Source organism: Urtica dioica, chromosome 3 (assembly GCF_054948205.1).
Source record: "Urtica dioica subsp. dioica isolate 48M chromosome 3, U.dioica_male_clone48M_v1_H2, whole genome shotgun sequence".
NCBI classification, from domain to species: domain Eukaryota; kingdom Viridiplantae; phylum Streptophyta; class Magnoliopsida; order Rosales; family Urticaceae; genus Urtica; species Urtica dioica.
The window spans coordinates 42,447,203-42,463,563 of record NC_142758.1 but is presented as its reverse complement, the minus strand read 5'-3'; the positions used below and the strand labels follow the sequence as shown (position 1 = coordinate 42,463,563).

Here is a 16,361-nt window from a genome sequence, read left to right as displayed (position 1 = left end):
AACGGCTTAATGGTAGCCGTTAAGCACTTCCGTTAGCTACCGCTACCGTTAAGCTAACGGTAGCAATTAATGGCTTAACGGTAGTACCGCTACCATTAAGCCGGTGGTAAAGGCTTAACGGCTAAATGGTAGCCAATGGTGGCCGTTTGTACACCATGAATACAATTATAGAGTTTTTACGATTGGAAATGTTTAATTTTATTTATAAAATTATAAAGTTATGCACGGGAGAAGCTCTAAAAACTGGTCTTATAAAATTATTGGCGCTGATTGCATTCGTAAGACTAGTTCCATAAAAATAAAAAAAATAATAAAAAAAGTAGAATATTTAAGTAAAAATATCTAGCCACTAATAAATATATTGTAAAAAAAAATTGAATAAGTAGTGGGTATAAAAACCCGAGGTTGACATTCACACGTGTGGAATAGAAGAAGCGTGGTCGATTTGTCCTAGTGGCATATATTATAAAACTTGATAAACACACACATATATATATAAGTTTTGATGTTTCTGTTTTAGTCACAATGCAAACCTGGCTGCGAAAATCTAGAGAAACGGGTTCACGGTTCAGAAATAATATATACACCAAAAAAAAAAAAAAAGTAAAAACGAACACCGAAAGACAGAGAGGTTAAATTTTATTTTTATTGGTCCTGAATTCAACGGACTTCTTTGCTTCGCGTTGCGTTGTGTTACGTAAAGTGTCTTATATCATTAATTTCGTTATTTTAATTCTGTTTCTCTTGGCTTTAATTCCTTCCATTTCATATAAGGAAGAAGGAATCCCGACTCTCTGATTCCTTCTTCTCTTTCCATCAACGTCAGAATATGATTTCCTTTCCATTCCCAGGTTCTCTTTCTCTCTCTCTCTCTCCATTTTTTTAAAGGTTCGTGATAGCATTTCATTCATTCATATCGTAAAAGTTATAATTGTGATGTTTCTTTAAATTATGACATGATTATCAGACGATAGAGACTTTGAGGAAAATATATATAAATCTTACTAGACTTTGACATAATTAGAACCCTTCCGTTTCATCTCCTTTCTTCTTCTCTTCTTCTTCTTCTTCGCTTTATTTCATACCTCATCATAACTCTTGTTACGCTATTATTTTGTGGTTCAAAGATCAATCGTCAAAAACCTTTTTTTCTGGTTTGTTAACTGTTGTCATCTTTATTAGTTTCAGTTTCATTTCATATTAGTTAGAATAAAATTTTCATGATTTACCTCTCTCTCTCTCTCTCTCTCTCTAAGATCAATCTTGAATTTCACTCTTGTAGATCGATGGAGTGAAGTAGAAGCTAACAAATCAATGTGATGCATCGATTTAAGGCCAACAGGTGACCCATTTTAAAGGTATGTAGTTATTGATCCACCAATATAAAAGGTTTTTTTTTTTTTTTTTTTTTTTTATTTTTTTTATAAATAAATAAATTCAAACGGAGTTATAATGTTAAGAACTCATGGCAGGTTATGGTATTAGCCCTTGCAAATACAGTCAACTGTAAATAATGGGTGGTTGTGTGTCGAAATCGAACAAGAGAATATCTCCGATGATGCGGAGAAAGAGATGCCGGGGAAAAAATACCGCTTCTGTCCCCGAGCGTGTGAGAGAGGTCTCCAATCTCAAATTTCATCTCACTCAGTTCAAATGGAAGAACCACAAGAACAACACACAACTTGACACCAATGGTGCTAAAAAATAAACAATTAAGCTTTTTCTTTAATTTAAAATTTTGTTCAATTTTTTTTTTTCATTTTTAATTGATAATAATCGATTTTCAATGCTCACGCAGGGACGTGCCAAGAAGAAGCGTGGTACGACTCGCTTAGTATTTTTGAGTCCGACTCCGACGATGAATTCAGTAGCGTTCACGGAGGTACAAATTTTTATTAATTTTTTTTACAGGTGACCAAATCTTAGTATTTTTATGTAAATTATTTTTTTTAAAAAAATTTGTGACTCGAACTTATTTGCTCATTTTATTATTACTTCGTGGTAGATGGTTTTCCTCTGGCAAGCAATCCGGTGCAATACGAGAGTAAATACGAGGAGTTTTACGAGAGCATCCACGTCTCGGCTGACAAGATCACTCAAGAGAGGAAACAATCCACTCTCATCATGCTCTCTTACAAGAGGAAATCCGTCGACGGCAACGAATTGACTGAATTTTGTAAGCCTCTTTTCATCCACTGAGTCTCATCATTGTTCATAGCTATCAATGATTATTGTGTAAACAGGCAAATTTATAATTCATTATTATTATTTTCTATAAGGCTCTAGTGAGAAGCTCGTGTTCCGACCGAGAGCAGGGCTGAGAATTCCGTGCACGACCGGAGAGAAACCCATCCCGGGGTGTTGGTCCGAGGTCTCGCCTTCAGTTTTTAAGCTCCGCGGAGATAACTATTTTAGGCAAGTAATTTTTTTTTTTAATATTTTTCAATGACTTGATTTTTTTTTTTTTTTGTGACTGGGATTAAATTTTTTTTTTTTTTTGGGTGAATACAAAAAAATTCAGAGATAAGCAAAAACAGGCGGCTCCGGGGTTGAGCCCGTACGAGCCGTTCGGGGTCGATTTATTCATGAGCCCGCGAAAGATAAACCACATTGCTCAGCACATTGATCTTCCTTCTCTAAAACCCCATGACAAAGTCCCTTCCCTTCTTATTGTCAACATTCAGGTACTAATTTTTTTATATATATATATATATATAATACATTCAAGTACTATTATTCATCACTCCAAAAGCTTGCAAGATTATATTAAACTATAATTAAAGAATAATACAAAAATTATAACCGGTCATAAAATTAGGCCAGGTTCGGAAATTGAAAATACAATATAGCAAAATAAGAAAGAGCACTCCAACTTAAAAGTCATGTAAAATAGTCCAAGGCTTCATAATTGTTAGAGAGCTAGTAAATGTTAAAAAAAACTATTAATAATAAAAAATAAAAAACTTACAATTTTGAGCCTGAATTTAATTTTTATTTTTTGTTGGCTTTTTCATATTTTGTTTTTCTTTGGCAGATTCCTATTTATCCTGCGTCAATATTGCTAGGCGACGGCGATGGTGAAGGCATGAGCCTTGTGTTATATTTCAAACTGTCCGAAAATTTTGACAAAAATATCTCTCCTTGTTTTCAAGAGAACATCAAGGTATATTTTCGTGAAAAACCTCGTAGAAAACATTTTTTCCGACAGAAGCTAATTGTTCTCATTTTTTATTTTTTTTTAGCTAAATTTTTTGAAGAATATAATTTATTTTTAAAAATTCATGTCGAAATTCATCACCGAAAATTTATGTCAAGATCTCCCTGTGAATTTACATATTTTATTGATTCTCTCTCTGTTACTCCACAGAGATTTGTAGACGACGAGACGGAAAAAGTTAAAGGGTTTGCGAGGGAGTCAACGGTTTCTTTCCGTGAGCGACTGAAAATTCTTGCCGGGCTGGTCAATCCAGAGGAGCTTCAACTTGGTTCCGCCGAAAGAAAACTAATACAAGCTTATAATGACAAGCCAGTGCTTTCAAGGCCTCAACATGATTTCTTCAAGGTTCATATTTAGTTTATACTTTACACTATGCAAAAAAAAAAAAAAAAAAAAGAAGAACAAAAAAACCTTCACTAGCCAATTATTTTAATTGAATTTGCGAAATGACCAATTAAAAGAAAAACTTCATTTTTAGCCTTGTAGTTAAATAGTCGATTAAAATTAAGAAATTTATAAAATAGCTAAAATTGATCTAATATTAACAAAAATAATGGCAGTTTGTCTAAAATTAACAAAACAGCTCAATGATAGATGTCAATAATTTTTTTTGACATGTATATAAATTTATATATATATATATATATATATATATATGTGTGTGTGTGTGTGTGTGTGTGTGTGTGTGTGTGTCAATAAATTGATTGACAACTGCTAATTTGCTAAAAAGAACTTATAACTTTGATTTTACTAAAAAATAAAAACTTAAATTTTGATTTTTTAAATCAATTAGTTTAGAGCAGTATTATATATATATATATATATATATATATATATATTTATATATATATCCTTTTTGTTTGTGTACAATACTGAGATTAATTCACTCTTCTACAGGGACCTAATTACTTTGAAATTGATTTGGATATACATCGATTTAGCTACATTTCGAGGAAAGGACTCGAATCGTTCAGGGATCGATTTACGAATGGAATTCTTGATTTGGGCTTGACTATCCAAGTGAGTTAATCACTGTGTAATTTAAGCTCTTTTCTTTTTCATATCTAAAATTTATGTGCTTATGATATGTTTTTTTCCCAGGCACAAAAGCAAGATGAATTGCCAGAGCAAGTACTGTGTTGTGTTCGGTTGAATAAGATCGAATTCGTAAATCATGGCCAAATACCAACACTAGTGACGTTTGATGACTGACTTGGATAAAAAAAAATGTATTCATACAACACCCAAGAGATTTATAGTTTTATACCAAAGATACACTCTTCACGAAAGGGCAGAAATACAATTAGGAATAGAGACTTCTTCGGTCCAAAAAAAAAAAAAAAGAAAAATGAAACTATTTAAAGTATATGCTATTCTTGATTCTGAACAATATGGTTTCATCTGTTCTATTCTTTCAAGAATTTATTTTCTTCTTTGTTTGTATATTTTATCTGTAATAAACAAAGGGGAACTTTTCCATTTTAAAGATTAGATTTTCACCCCTTATTCTAAGTTCAACTCCAATCATACGGTACATCACTATATTTAGTGTCAAATTGTCTCCAATCATACTGCAAAAGTCACACTATATTATACATTTTCCAAAGTAACACGTCAAATTTAGTGTGTTACTGTGTAACACGGCAACTTTTTTTTCTTCTTATCAATTATATGTGTATATATATAACCATAATAATATTAAAACACCAAAATTAACAAAATGACTACAAAAGTCATATTAAAGCAAAGTTCAAATAAAAATTTAAAACTCAAACATAAATCTTAAAGTTAAAATTTAACACAACAAATAAACATAAAAAATAAATTTGTCATGTGATATTTATTTCAAATTTTTATTATTTTAAATTTTGTACATCTTAATTCATATTAAGTACTCACATTAGGATACAATTTTAATCACTTAATAAAAAAAAGTATTATAATTATTTATTGAAATATTTTATTAGAGATTATTTTATTTTAATAATAGAATAATAGAGAATAATATTTTTAGTGTGAAATTTGGTGTTGTAATTAGAGTTGAAAAATAATTTGGTTCTAAAAACACACAAAAGTTGTGTGATTTCAATACCAAATTTGATGTTAGGATTGGAGATGCCCTAAGGAAAAAAATCGTGTCTTTCTAAAACTAAAAATAATAAGATGTGATATTGTTAAGCGTGTTGATTAAATATTTTTAGTTCTAACTAGAACAAAATACACGTGGCTTTCATAAAAAGGAGATAGTTATAGAAGATGCAAGACTAAAGTAAAGAAGGGTGACTTAATTATTAGCCAATTTAAAGTAATGAATTTGCAAAATAGCTAAACTTTGTCTAAAATTAGTGAAATACATAATATGTGAAGGCATGAGCCTTGTGTTATATTTCAAACTGTCCGAAAATTTTGACAAAAATATCTCTCCTTGTTTTCAAGAGAACATCAAGGTATATTTTCGTGAAAAACCTCGTAGAAAACATTTTTTCCGACAGAAGCTAATTGTTCTCATTTTTTATTTTTTTTTAGCTAAATTTTTTGAAGAATATAATTTATTTTTAAAAATTCATGTCGAAATTCATCACCGAAAATTTATGTCAAGATCTCCCTGTGAATTTACATATTTTATTGATTCTCTCTCTGTTACTCCACAGAGATTTGTAGACGACGAGACGGAAAAAGTTAAAGGGTTTGCGAGGGAGTCAACGGTTTCTTTCCGTGAGCGACTGAAAATTCTTGCCGGGCTGGTCAATCCAGAGGAGCTTCAACTTGGTTCCGCCGAAAGAAAACTAATACAAGCTTATAATGACAAGCCAGTGCTTTCAAGGCCTCAACATGATTTCTTCAAGGTTCATATTTAGTTTATACTTTACACTATGCAAAAAAAAAAAAAAAAAAAAAAAGAAGAAGAACAAAAAAACCTTCACTAGCCAATTATTTTAATTGAATTTGCGAAATGACCAATTAAAAGAAAAACTTCGTTTTTAGCCTTGTAGTTAAATAGTCGATTAAAATTAAGAAATTTATAAAATAGCTAAAATTGATCTAATATTAACAAAAATAATGGCAGTTTGTCTAAAATTAACAAAACAGCTCAATGATAGATGTCAATAATTTTTTTTGACATGTATATAAATTTATATATATATATATATATATATATATATATATATATGTGTGTGTGTGTGTGTGTGTGTGTGTGTGTGTGTCAATAAATTGATTGACAACTGCTAATTTGCTAAAAAGAACTTATAACTTTGATTTTACTAAAAAATAAAAACTTAAATTTTGATTTTTTAAATCAATTAGTTTAGAGCAGTATTATATATATATATATATTTATATATATATCCTTTTTGTTTGTGTACAATACTGAGATTAATTCACTCTTCTACAGGGACCTAATTACTTTGAAATTGATTTGGATATACATCGATTTAGCTACATTTCGAGGAAAGGACTCGAATCGTTCAGGGATCGATTTACGAATGGAATTCTTGATTTGGGCTTGACTATCCAAGTGAGTTAATCACTGTGTAATTTAAGCTCTTTTCTTTTTCATATCTAAAATTTATGTGCTTATGATATGTTTTTTTCCCAGGCACAAAAGCAAGATGAATTGCCAGAGCAAGTACTGTGTTGTGTTCGGTTGAATAAGATCGAATTCGTAAATCATGGCCAAATACCAACACTAGTGACGTTTGATGACTGACTTGGATAAAAAAAAATGTATTCATACAACACCCAAGAGATTTATAGTTTTATACCAAAGATACACTCTTCACGAAAGGGCAGAAATACAATTAGGAATAGAGACTTCTTCGGTCCAAAAAAAAAAAAAAGAAAAATGAAACTATTTAAAGTATATGCTATTCTTGATTCTGAACAATATGGTTTCATCTGTTCTATTCTTTCAAGAATTTATTTTCTTCTTTGTTTGTATATTTTATCTGTAATAAACAAAGGGGAACTTTTCCATTTTAAAGATTAGATTTTCACCCCTTATTCTAAGTTCAACTCCAATCATACGGTACATCACTATATTTAGTGTCAAATTGTCTCCAATCATACTGCAAAAGTCACACTATATTATACATTTTCCAAAGTAACACGTCAAATTTAGTGTGTTACTGTGTAACACGGCAACTTTTTTTTCTTCTTATCAATTATATGTGTATATATATAACCATAATAATATTAAAACACCAAAATTAACAAAATGACTACAAAAGTCATATTAAAGCAAAGTTCAAATAAAAATTTAAAACTCAAACATAAATCTTAAAGTTAAAATTTAACACAACAAATAAACATAAAAAATAAATTTGTCATGTGATATTTATTTCAAATTTTTATTATTTTAAATTTTGTACATCTTAATTCATATTAAGTACTCACATTAGGATACAATTTTAATCACTTAATAAAAAAAAGTATTATAATTATTTATTGAAATATTTTATTAGAGATTATTTTATTTTAATAATAGAATAATAGAGAATAATATTTTTAGTGTGAAATTTGGTGTTGTAATTAGAGTTGAAAAATAATTTGGTTCTAAAAACACACAAAAGTTGTGTGATTTCAATACCAAATTTGATGTTAGGATTGGAGATGCCCTAAGGAAAAAAATCGTGTCTTTCTAAAACTAAAAATAATAAGATGTGATATTGTTAAGCGTGTTGATTAAATATTTTTAGTTCTAACTAGAACAAAATACACGTGGCTTTCATAAAAAGGAGATAGTTATAGAAGATGCAAGACTAAAGTAAAGAAGGGTGACTTAATTATTAGCCAATTTAAAGTAATGAATTTGCAAAATAGCTAAACTTTGTCTAAAATTAGTGAAATACATAATATGTGAAGGCATGAGCCTTGTGTTATATTTCAAACTGTCCGAAAATTTTGACAAAAATATCTCTCCTTGTTTTCAAGAGAACATCAAGGTATATTTTCGTGAAAAACCTCGTAGAAAACATTTTTTCCGACAGAAGCTAATTGTTCTCATTTTTTATTTTTTTTTAGCTAAATTTTTTGAAGAATATAATTTATTTTTAAAAATTCATGTCGAAATTCATCACCGAAAATTTATGTCAAGATCTCCCTGTGAATTTACATATTTTATTGATTCTCTCTCTGTTACTCCACAGAGATTTGTAGACGACGAGACGGAAAAAGTTAAAGGGTTTGCGAGGGAGTCAACGGTTTCTTTCCGTGAGCGACTGAAAATTCTTGCCGGGCTGGTCAATCCAGAGGAGCTTCAACTTGGTTCCGCCGAAAGAAAACTAATACAAGCTTATAATGACAAGCCAGTGCTTTCAAGGCCTCAACATGATTTCTTCAAGGTTCATATTTAGTTTATACTTTACACTATGCAAAAAAAAAAAAAAAAAAAAAAAAGAAGAAGAACAAAAAAACCTTCACTAGCCAATTATTTTAATTGAATTTGCGAAATGACCAATTAAAAGAAAAACTTCGTTTTTAGCCTTGTAGTTAAATAGTCGATTAAAATTAAGAAATTTATAAAATAGCTAAAATTGATCTAATATTAACAAAAATAATGGCAGTTTGTCTAAAATTAACAAAACAGCTCAATGATAGATGTCAATAATTTTTTTTGACATGTATATAAATTTATATATATATATATATATATATATGTGTGTGTGTGTGTGTGTGTGTGTGTGTGTGTGTGTGTCAATAAATTGATTGACAACTGCTAATTTGCTAAAAAGAACTTATAACTTTGATTTTACTAAAAAATAAAAACTTAAATTTTGATTTTTTAAATCAATTAGTTTAGAGCAGTATTATATATATATATATATATATATATATATATATATATATATATATATATATTTATATATATATCCTTTTTGTTTGTGTACAATACTGAGATTAATTCACTCTTCTACAGGGACCTAATTACTTTGAAATTGATTTGGATATACATCGATTTAGCTACATTTCGAGGAAAGGACTCGAATCGTTCAGGGATCGATTTACGAATGGAATTCTTGATTTGGGCTTGACTATCCAAGTGAGTTAATCACTGTGTAATTTAAGCTCTTTTCTTTTTCATATCTAAAATTTATGTGCTTATGATATGTTTTTTTCCCAGGCACAAAAGCAAGATGAATTGCCAGAGCAAGTACTGTGTTGTGTTCGGTTGAATAAGATCGAATTCGTAAATCATGGCCAAATACCAACACTAGTGACGTTTGATGACTGACTTGGATAAAAAAAAATGTATTCATACAACACCCAAGAGATTTATAGTTTTATACCAAAGATACACTCTTCACGAAAGGGCAGAAATACAATTAGGAATAGAGACTTCTTCGGTCCAAAAAAAGAAAAAAAGAAAAATGAAACTATTTAAAGTATATGCTATTCTTGATTCTGAACAATATGGTTTCATCTGTTCTATTCTTTCAAGAATTTATTTTCTTCTTTGTTTGTATATTTTATCTGTAATAAACAAAGGGGAACTTTTCCATTTTAAAGATTAGATTTTCACCCCTTATTCTAAGTTCAACTCCAATCATACGGTACATCACTATATTTAGTGTCAAATTGTCTCCAATCATACTGCAAAAGTCACACTATATTATACATTTTCCAAAGTAACACGTCAAATTTAGTGTGTTACTGTGTAACACGGCAACTTTTTTTTCTTCTTATCAATTATATGTGTATATATATAACCATAATAATATTAAAACACCAAAATTAACAAAATGACTACAAAAGTCATATTAAAGCAAAGTTCAAATAAAAATTTAAAACTCAAACATAAATCTTAAAGTTAAAATTTAACACAACAAATAAACATAAAAAATAAATTTGTCATGTGATATTTATTTCAAATTTTTATTATTTTAAATTTTGTACATCTTAATTCATATTAAGTACTCACATTAGGATACAATTTTAATCACTTAATAAAAAAAAGTATTATAATTATTTATTGAAATATTTTATTAGAGATTATTTTATTTTAATAATAGAATAATAGAGAATAATATTTTTAGTGTGAAATTTGGTGTTGTAATTAGAGTTGAAAAATAATTTGGTTCTAAAAACACACAAAAGTTGTGTGATTTCAATACCAAATTTGATGTTAGGATTGGAGATGCCCTAAGGAAAAAAATCGTGTCTTTCTAAAACTAAAAATAATAAGATGTGATATTGTTAAGCGTGTTGATTAAATATTTTTAGTTCTAACTAGAACAAAATACACGTGGCTTTCATAAAAAGGAGATAGTTATAGAAGATGCAAGACTAAAGTAAAGAAGGGTGACTTAATTATTAGCCAATTTAAAGTAATGAATTTGCAAAATAGCTAAACTTTGTCTAAAATTAGTGAAATACATAATATGTGAAGGCATGAGCCTTGTGTTATATTTCAAACTGTCCGAAAATTTTGACAAAAATATCTCTCCTTGTTTTCAAGAGAACATCAAGGTATATTTTCGTGAAAAACCTCGTAGAAAACATTTTTTCCGACAGAAGCTAATTGTTCTCATTTTTTATTTTTTTTTAGCTAAATTTTTTGAAGAATATAATTTATTTTTAAAAATTCATGTCGAAATTCATCACCGAAAATTTATGTCAAGATCTCCCTGTGAATTTACATATTTTATTGATTCTCTCTCTGTTACTCCACAGAGATTTGTAGACGACGAGACGGAAAAAGTTAAAGGGTTTGCGAGGGAGTCAACGGTTTCTTTCCGTGAGCGACTGAAAATTCTTGCCGGGCTGGTCAATCCAGAGGAGCTTCAACTTGGTTCCGCCGAAAGAAAACTAATACAAGCTTATAATGACAAGCCAGTGCTTTCAAGGCCTCAACATGATTTCTTCAAGGTTCATATTTAGTTTATACTTTACACTATGCAAAAAAAAAAAAAAAAAAAAAAAAAAAGAAGAACAAAAAAACCTTCACTAGCCAATTATTTTAATTGAATTTGCGAAATGACCAATTAAAAGAAAAACTTCATTTTTAGCCTTGTAGTTAAATAGTCGATTAAAATTAAGAAATTTATAAAATAGCTAAAATTGATCTAATATTAACAAAAATAATGGCAGTTTGTCTAAAATTAACAAAACAGCTCAATGATAGATGTCAATAATTTTTTTTGACATGTATATAAATTTATATATATATATATATATGTGTGTGTGTGTGTGTGTGTGTGTGTGTGTGTGTGTGTGTGTGTGTGTCAATAAATTGATTGACAACTGCTAATTTGCTAAAAAGAACTTATAACTTTGATTTTACTAAAAAATAAAAACTTAAATTTTGATTTTTTAAATCAATTAGTTTAGAGCAGTATTATATATATATATATATATATATATATATATATATATATTTATATATATATCCTTTTTGTTTGTGTACAATACTGAGATTAATTCACTCTTCTACAGGGACCTAATTACTTTGAAATTGATTTGGATATACATCGATTTAGCTACATTTCGAGGAAAGGACTCGAATCGTTCAGGGATCGATTTACGAATGGAATTCTTGATTTGGGCTTGACTATCCAAGTGAGTTAATCACTGTGTAATTTAAGCTCTTTTCTTTTTCATATCTAAAATTTATGTGCTTATGATATGTTTTTTTCCCAGGCACAAAAGCAAGATGAATTGCCAGAGCAAGTACTGTGTTGTGTTCGGTTGAATAAGATCGAATTCGTAAATCATGGCCAAATACCAACACTAGTGACGTTTGATGACTGACTTGGATAAAAAAAAATGTATTCATACAACACCCAAGAGATTTATAGTTTTATACCAAAGATACACTCTTCACGAAAGGGCAGAAATACAATTAGGAATAGAGACTTCTTCGGTCCAAAAAAAAAAAAAAAGAAAAATGAAACTATTTAAAGTATATGCTATTCTTGATTCTGAACAATATGGTTTCATCTGTTCTATTCTTTCAAGAATTTATTTTCTTCTTTGTTTGTATATTTTATCTGTAATAAACAAAGGGGAACTTTTCCATTTTAAAGACTAGATTTTCACCCCTTATTCTAAGTTCAACTCCAATCATATGGTACATCACTATATTTAGTGTCAAATTGTCTCCAATCATACTGCAAAAGTCACACTATATTATACATTTTCCAAAGTAACACGTCAAATTTAGTGTGTTACTGTGTAACACGGCAACTTTTTTTTCTTCTTATCAATTATACGTGTATATATATAACCATAATAATATTAAAACACCAAAATTAACAAAATGACTACAAAAGTCATATTAAAGCAAAGTTCAAATAAAAATTTAAAACTCAAACATAAATCTTAAAGTTAAAATTTAACACAACAAATAAACATAAAAAATAAATTTGTCATGTGATATTTATTTCAAATTTTTATTATTTTAAATTTTGTACATCTTAATTCATATTAAGTACTCACATTAGGATACAATTTTAATCACTTAATAAAAAAAAGTATTATAATTATTTATTGAAATATTTTATTAGAGATTATTTTATTTTAATAATAGAATAATAGAGAATAATATTTTTAGTGTGAAATTTGGTGTTGTAATTAGAGTTGAAAAATAATTTGGTTCTAAAAACACACAAAAGTTGTGTGATTTCAATACCAAATTTGATGTTAGGATTGGAGATGCCCTAAGGAAAAAAATCGTGTCTTTCTAAAACTAAAAATAATAAGATGTGATATTGTTAAGCGTGTTGATTAAATATTTTTAGTTCTAACTAGAACAAAATACACGTGGCTTTCATAAAAAGGAGATAGTTATAGAAGATGCAAGACTAAAGTAAAGAAGGGTGACTTAATTATTAGCCAATTTAAAGTAATGAATTTGCAAAATAGCTAAACTTTGTCTAAAATTAGTGAAATACATAATATGTGTAATAATCAGGTTTCAAAAACTTTTTTTTATCTTAGGATTAATTTTTTTTAGAGTGACAAATAGCTTATAAATAATCATCAAAATTTTAATTAATCTCAGTCTCAAAAATAATTTTACATGTAATTTTAGCTATTTTGCTGAAAATTTTAAATTTTGACTATTTTACTAATCAATTAGTTTCAAATGATTATAATATTTCCATAAAATACATATATAATACGAGTCATAAAGTCAAAAAACGATAAATCTTTATGCGTATGATAAAAAAAAAATTAAGATAAGAGGCATATGCCCAAGATGTCACAATAGAGTTGCAATAGACTTGGTGTGGAATCAACAATTAGAATTAGACGATGCTAGCAAGTAGGAACCACTAAATTGTTGCGCCCATCAGTCCATGTGACGATATGAGAATTCATTTTGAATAGTCTCAGGATTTCTTATTGAAAATCGATTTCGATTTTTTTAATTAATGAGCCTCAAATTTCCATCACAAGATCAATTATGCTCCAATAAATTATGTGAATTCAAATACGAGATGTAAAAACTAGAAAGAATAGCGAGTGAGTTTTTATTAATGGTTAAATGAATTGTTATAGTGACAAAATAAAAGAGATTACAAAGAACAAAGAAAAGACGAGGAAAGTGAGAACTCGTAAAAATGACATGTATGTATATGCTTAAATTGTCCTATTTTATATGAATTTGCTTCTATTTATAGGCACTAGGAAGGGTCATCAAAGCCCGCTATCCTTAGGGATACGTCATAGATGAATGAGTCTTCTCTTCACACTTCGTGACACGTATACAACTCAATAAAGGATTGAGGACGCAGTTGAGAAAACGGTGTTGGGAAAGGGAATCAAGCGCGTATCAGTCACAAACAATCGCTCTGATACCATTCGTTGGAGATGATTCTCCCATATAACCATATTAATGCGGAAAAATAATTAATTACGCTGATCATAAGCTAAATAAATTATTGTTATAATTAACAAGATCTAGTTATGTTTAATTAATTTAATTCACGAGAGCATATTTATCAAGCAACCGATTTGAAGAAAAACGAATACTTACATTGATTTTCGGTTCAACTACAGAACGCTCATAAACCAATCGCGTACTCCTTGCGTCGTCTTGATGTGAAGGACTCGAGGATGACACCTTAGTCTTCCGAAACGTAATATCCGAGACGAATAAGAAAGATGAGTGGGCACAGTCTTTATCTCACTAGATGAGAAACGTGGTGTTTCAAATCTCGCTCTTATTTTACAAAGAATGTAAACGAATTTCCGAGGGGGAGAGGCAGAAAATTTCGCACGGCCAAGAGGGAGAGCCACGAAATTATTAGGTCAAAATCCCTTTTTCTAATTTTTGCCGTCTCATGAACCCATATTTATAGTAGTAAAAGGAGATATTCATGGAACCTTCCAGAATATATTATTTCCTTTTATTATGTTCACACTAGAGGATTTAATCTAGGCCATTGGATCTCAACAAGTGAATCCTACTTTTTCTCTCATCCATCAGATCAATATATATGGGATATTATTCTCTATTTAAATAGAGAATATTTTATTTAGTGAGATAATAAAGGAGAATATATTATTTCCCTTTAAATATATTCTCATATATTCTCCTAAATACTTTCCTTTAAATAAGGAGAGAATAAAAGACAATATCTTATATTATTCTCTCTCCTTTATTTAAACAACTAAAGAGAAAATATTGGTAAATATCAATATCATAAAATTCGGATTTTAGGCACACGGCCAAGGCAAATTTGTGCAACTCCCATGCCAAAATTCCCAAATCCGATTTTCATATTTTGTGCAAGGCCCAATTGCTTAAAATCCAATCAATTATTTATTTACTTGGTCTAACAACAACAAAAAAATTAATAATTGATTATTTACTTGATCCAACAATAAATAAACAATTCTACCATAAATATTTATTTAATTCTGCGAATACCCGTTTTCCAGAATTAATGCTGTCAATCACAATTACAGCAAGTGAGATTAATAATGATAAACATTATTATACGAAAGTTCTTATCCGCCTTTATCAGAGCCGAATCGGGGACTATGGACCTAGTAATAGAAGCTTAACAAATCCGATGAAAAAGACGAAATAGTCATTTCCCTTTTTCCATCGATTAGTCTAATCTTGGTCAAATACTCCACTTTGTAACCCAAGAATGAACTCTCCTTTAATACTAGAATTATATTTACTCATCGTGACGAGTGTCCACTGATATAGTCAATTCGTGATCAAGATCTTCTAGGTTCAACCCGTGTCAAGAGAAATCAATTTTTCTGTTATACTTCTCTTGATTCATATTAGCCCTAAGCATTGTTGTTTCCCCAGCGAAAGATTCTTTCGAACGTTACTTACTTCGAAAGTGCTAGCAATTTATCAATTCTGGAATCAACCCTTAGGTGAGTGAACATTAACCTTCTTTCAGGAAGGCTAGATTCCGTATCTGTAAATCACTTCCCATTCGAATCATGCTCTGAGAGACTCCCAAGACATAAGCTGTGATTAGCATGGATAGCCTTTTAGCGAATGAGTCAAAGAGCTCAGTAACATGACCCAGTGTCCATGATCACTTCAGGATTCAGATCAAGTCTCACTGTGACCATCATAGCGGCCTCGGTTAGTGTGTCATAATGGTCCTTAAACGACACATCTAGAACCAAGACCTATCCAAGTCGTACACTTACCACAAGTGTAGAATGCTCCCACATAGTGATCAGCCTTCACCTATGTGTTCCACATATATGACTTTAGATATAGCTTTCCAGGCGTATATCAGTCATCGACCTCGTTTTAGCTCACCGCCCGAACTCAGGTGCCCAACACGTGACTCAGTTTAATACGGAGGCTATGGAAGATAGTTGTTATTGATTTTAATTGTTTAGAACTCAACCCACTAATCATATAATGCTAATAAAGTAATCTTATTATCGAATTTAGTAATCATTTATTCATTATCTTCAAGTGGGCAATATTCCTAACAATCTCCCACTTTGACCATAGAAGATAAGTTTCCTTCAGCCAATTTAATTCTTCGCCATCATTATAGACGGTTTAGACCTTGACCCAGGATTGAGATTCCCATCATATGGATTCCCACTTTTATCTTTACTCTATCATTTATGTCGATCTGACATATGTCCCATTTTCATATTATTTTAGTTCATGCATTTTTGCAAGTGATCTTTGACTTACCATTTAAGG

The 16,361-nt window shown here is 29.7% G+C and overlaps 4 protein-coding genes across 4 annotated transcripts; all 4 read left to right on the top strand.

Moving 5' to 3' along the window:
- The first annotated feature begins 669 nt into the window (after window positions 1–669).
- On the top strand, window positions 670–4,751 carry LOC149402906 (protein ENHANCED DISEASE RESISTANCE 2-like). The gene is made up of 11 exons (XM_089609340.1): window positions 670–851; window positions 1,283–1,358; window positions 1,473–1,694; window positions 1,799–1,882; window positions 2,006–2,176; window positions 2,280–2,415; window positions 2,522–2,684; window positions 3,035–3,163; window positions 3,368–3,562; window positions 4,115–4,237; window positions 4,319–4,751. Exons 3-11 carry the CDS (start codon window positions 1,514–1,516, stop codon window positions 4,427–4,429), a joined length of 1,293 nt encoding a protein of 430 aa, XP_089465466.1. The 5' UTR covers window positions 670–851; window positions 1,283–1,358; window positions 1,473–1,513; the 3' UTR covers window positions 4,430–4,751.
- An 833-nt stretch (window positions 4,752–5,584) lies between these two features.
- Window positions 5,585–7,203, top strand: LOC149402905 (uncharacterized). Its single transcript, XM_089610017.1, has 4 exons — window positions 5,585–5,664; window positions 5,869–6,063; window positions 6,612–6,734; window positions 6,816–7,203. Exons 1-4 carry the CDS (start codon window positions 5,587–5,589, stop codon window positions 6,924–6,926), a joined length of 507 nt encoding a protein of 168 aa, XP_089466143.1. The 5' UTR covers window positions 5,585–5,586; the 3' UTR covers window positions 6,927–7,203.
- Window positions 7,204–8,080: 877 nt separating this feature from the next.
- Window positions 8,081–9,559, top strand: LOC149402904 (uncharacterized). Its single transcript, XM_089610070.1, has 4 exons — window positions 8,081–8,160; window positions 8,365–8,559; window positions 9,135–9,257; window positions 9,339–9,559. The coding sequence occupies exons 1-4, from the start codon at window positions 8,083–8,085 to the stop codon at window positions 9,447–9,449; spliced, it is 507 nt and encodes a 168-aa protein (XP_089466196.1). The 5' UTR covers window positions 8,081–8,082; the 3' UTR covers window positions 9,450–9,559.
- A 1,045-nt stretch (window positions 9,560–10,604) lies between these two features.
- On the top strand, window positions 10,605–12,215 carry LOC149402903 (uncharacterized). Its single transcript, XM_089610039.1, has 4 exons — window positions 10,605–10,684; window positions 10,889–11,083; window positions 11,651–11,773; window positions 11,855–12,215. The coding sequence occupies exons 1-4, from the start codon at window positions 10,607–10,609 to the stop codon at window positions 11,963–11,965; spliced, it is 507 nt and encodes a 168-aa protein (XP_089466165.1). The 5' UTR covers window positions 10,605–10,606; the 3' UTR covers window positions 11,966–12,215.
- Window positions 12,216–16,361: the final 4,146 nt, after the last annotated feature.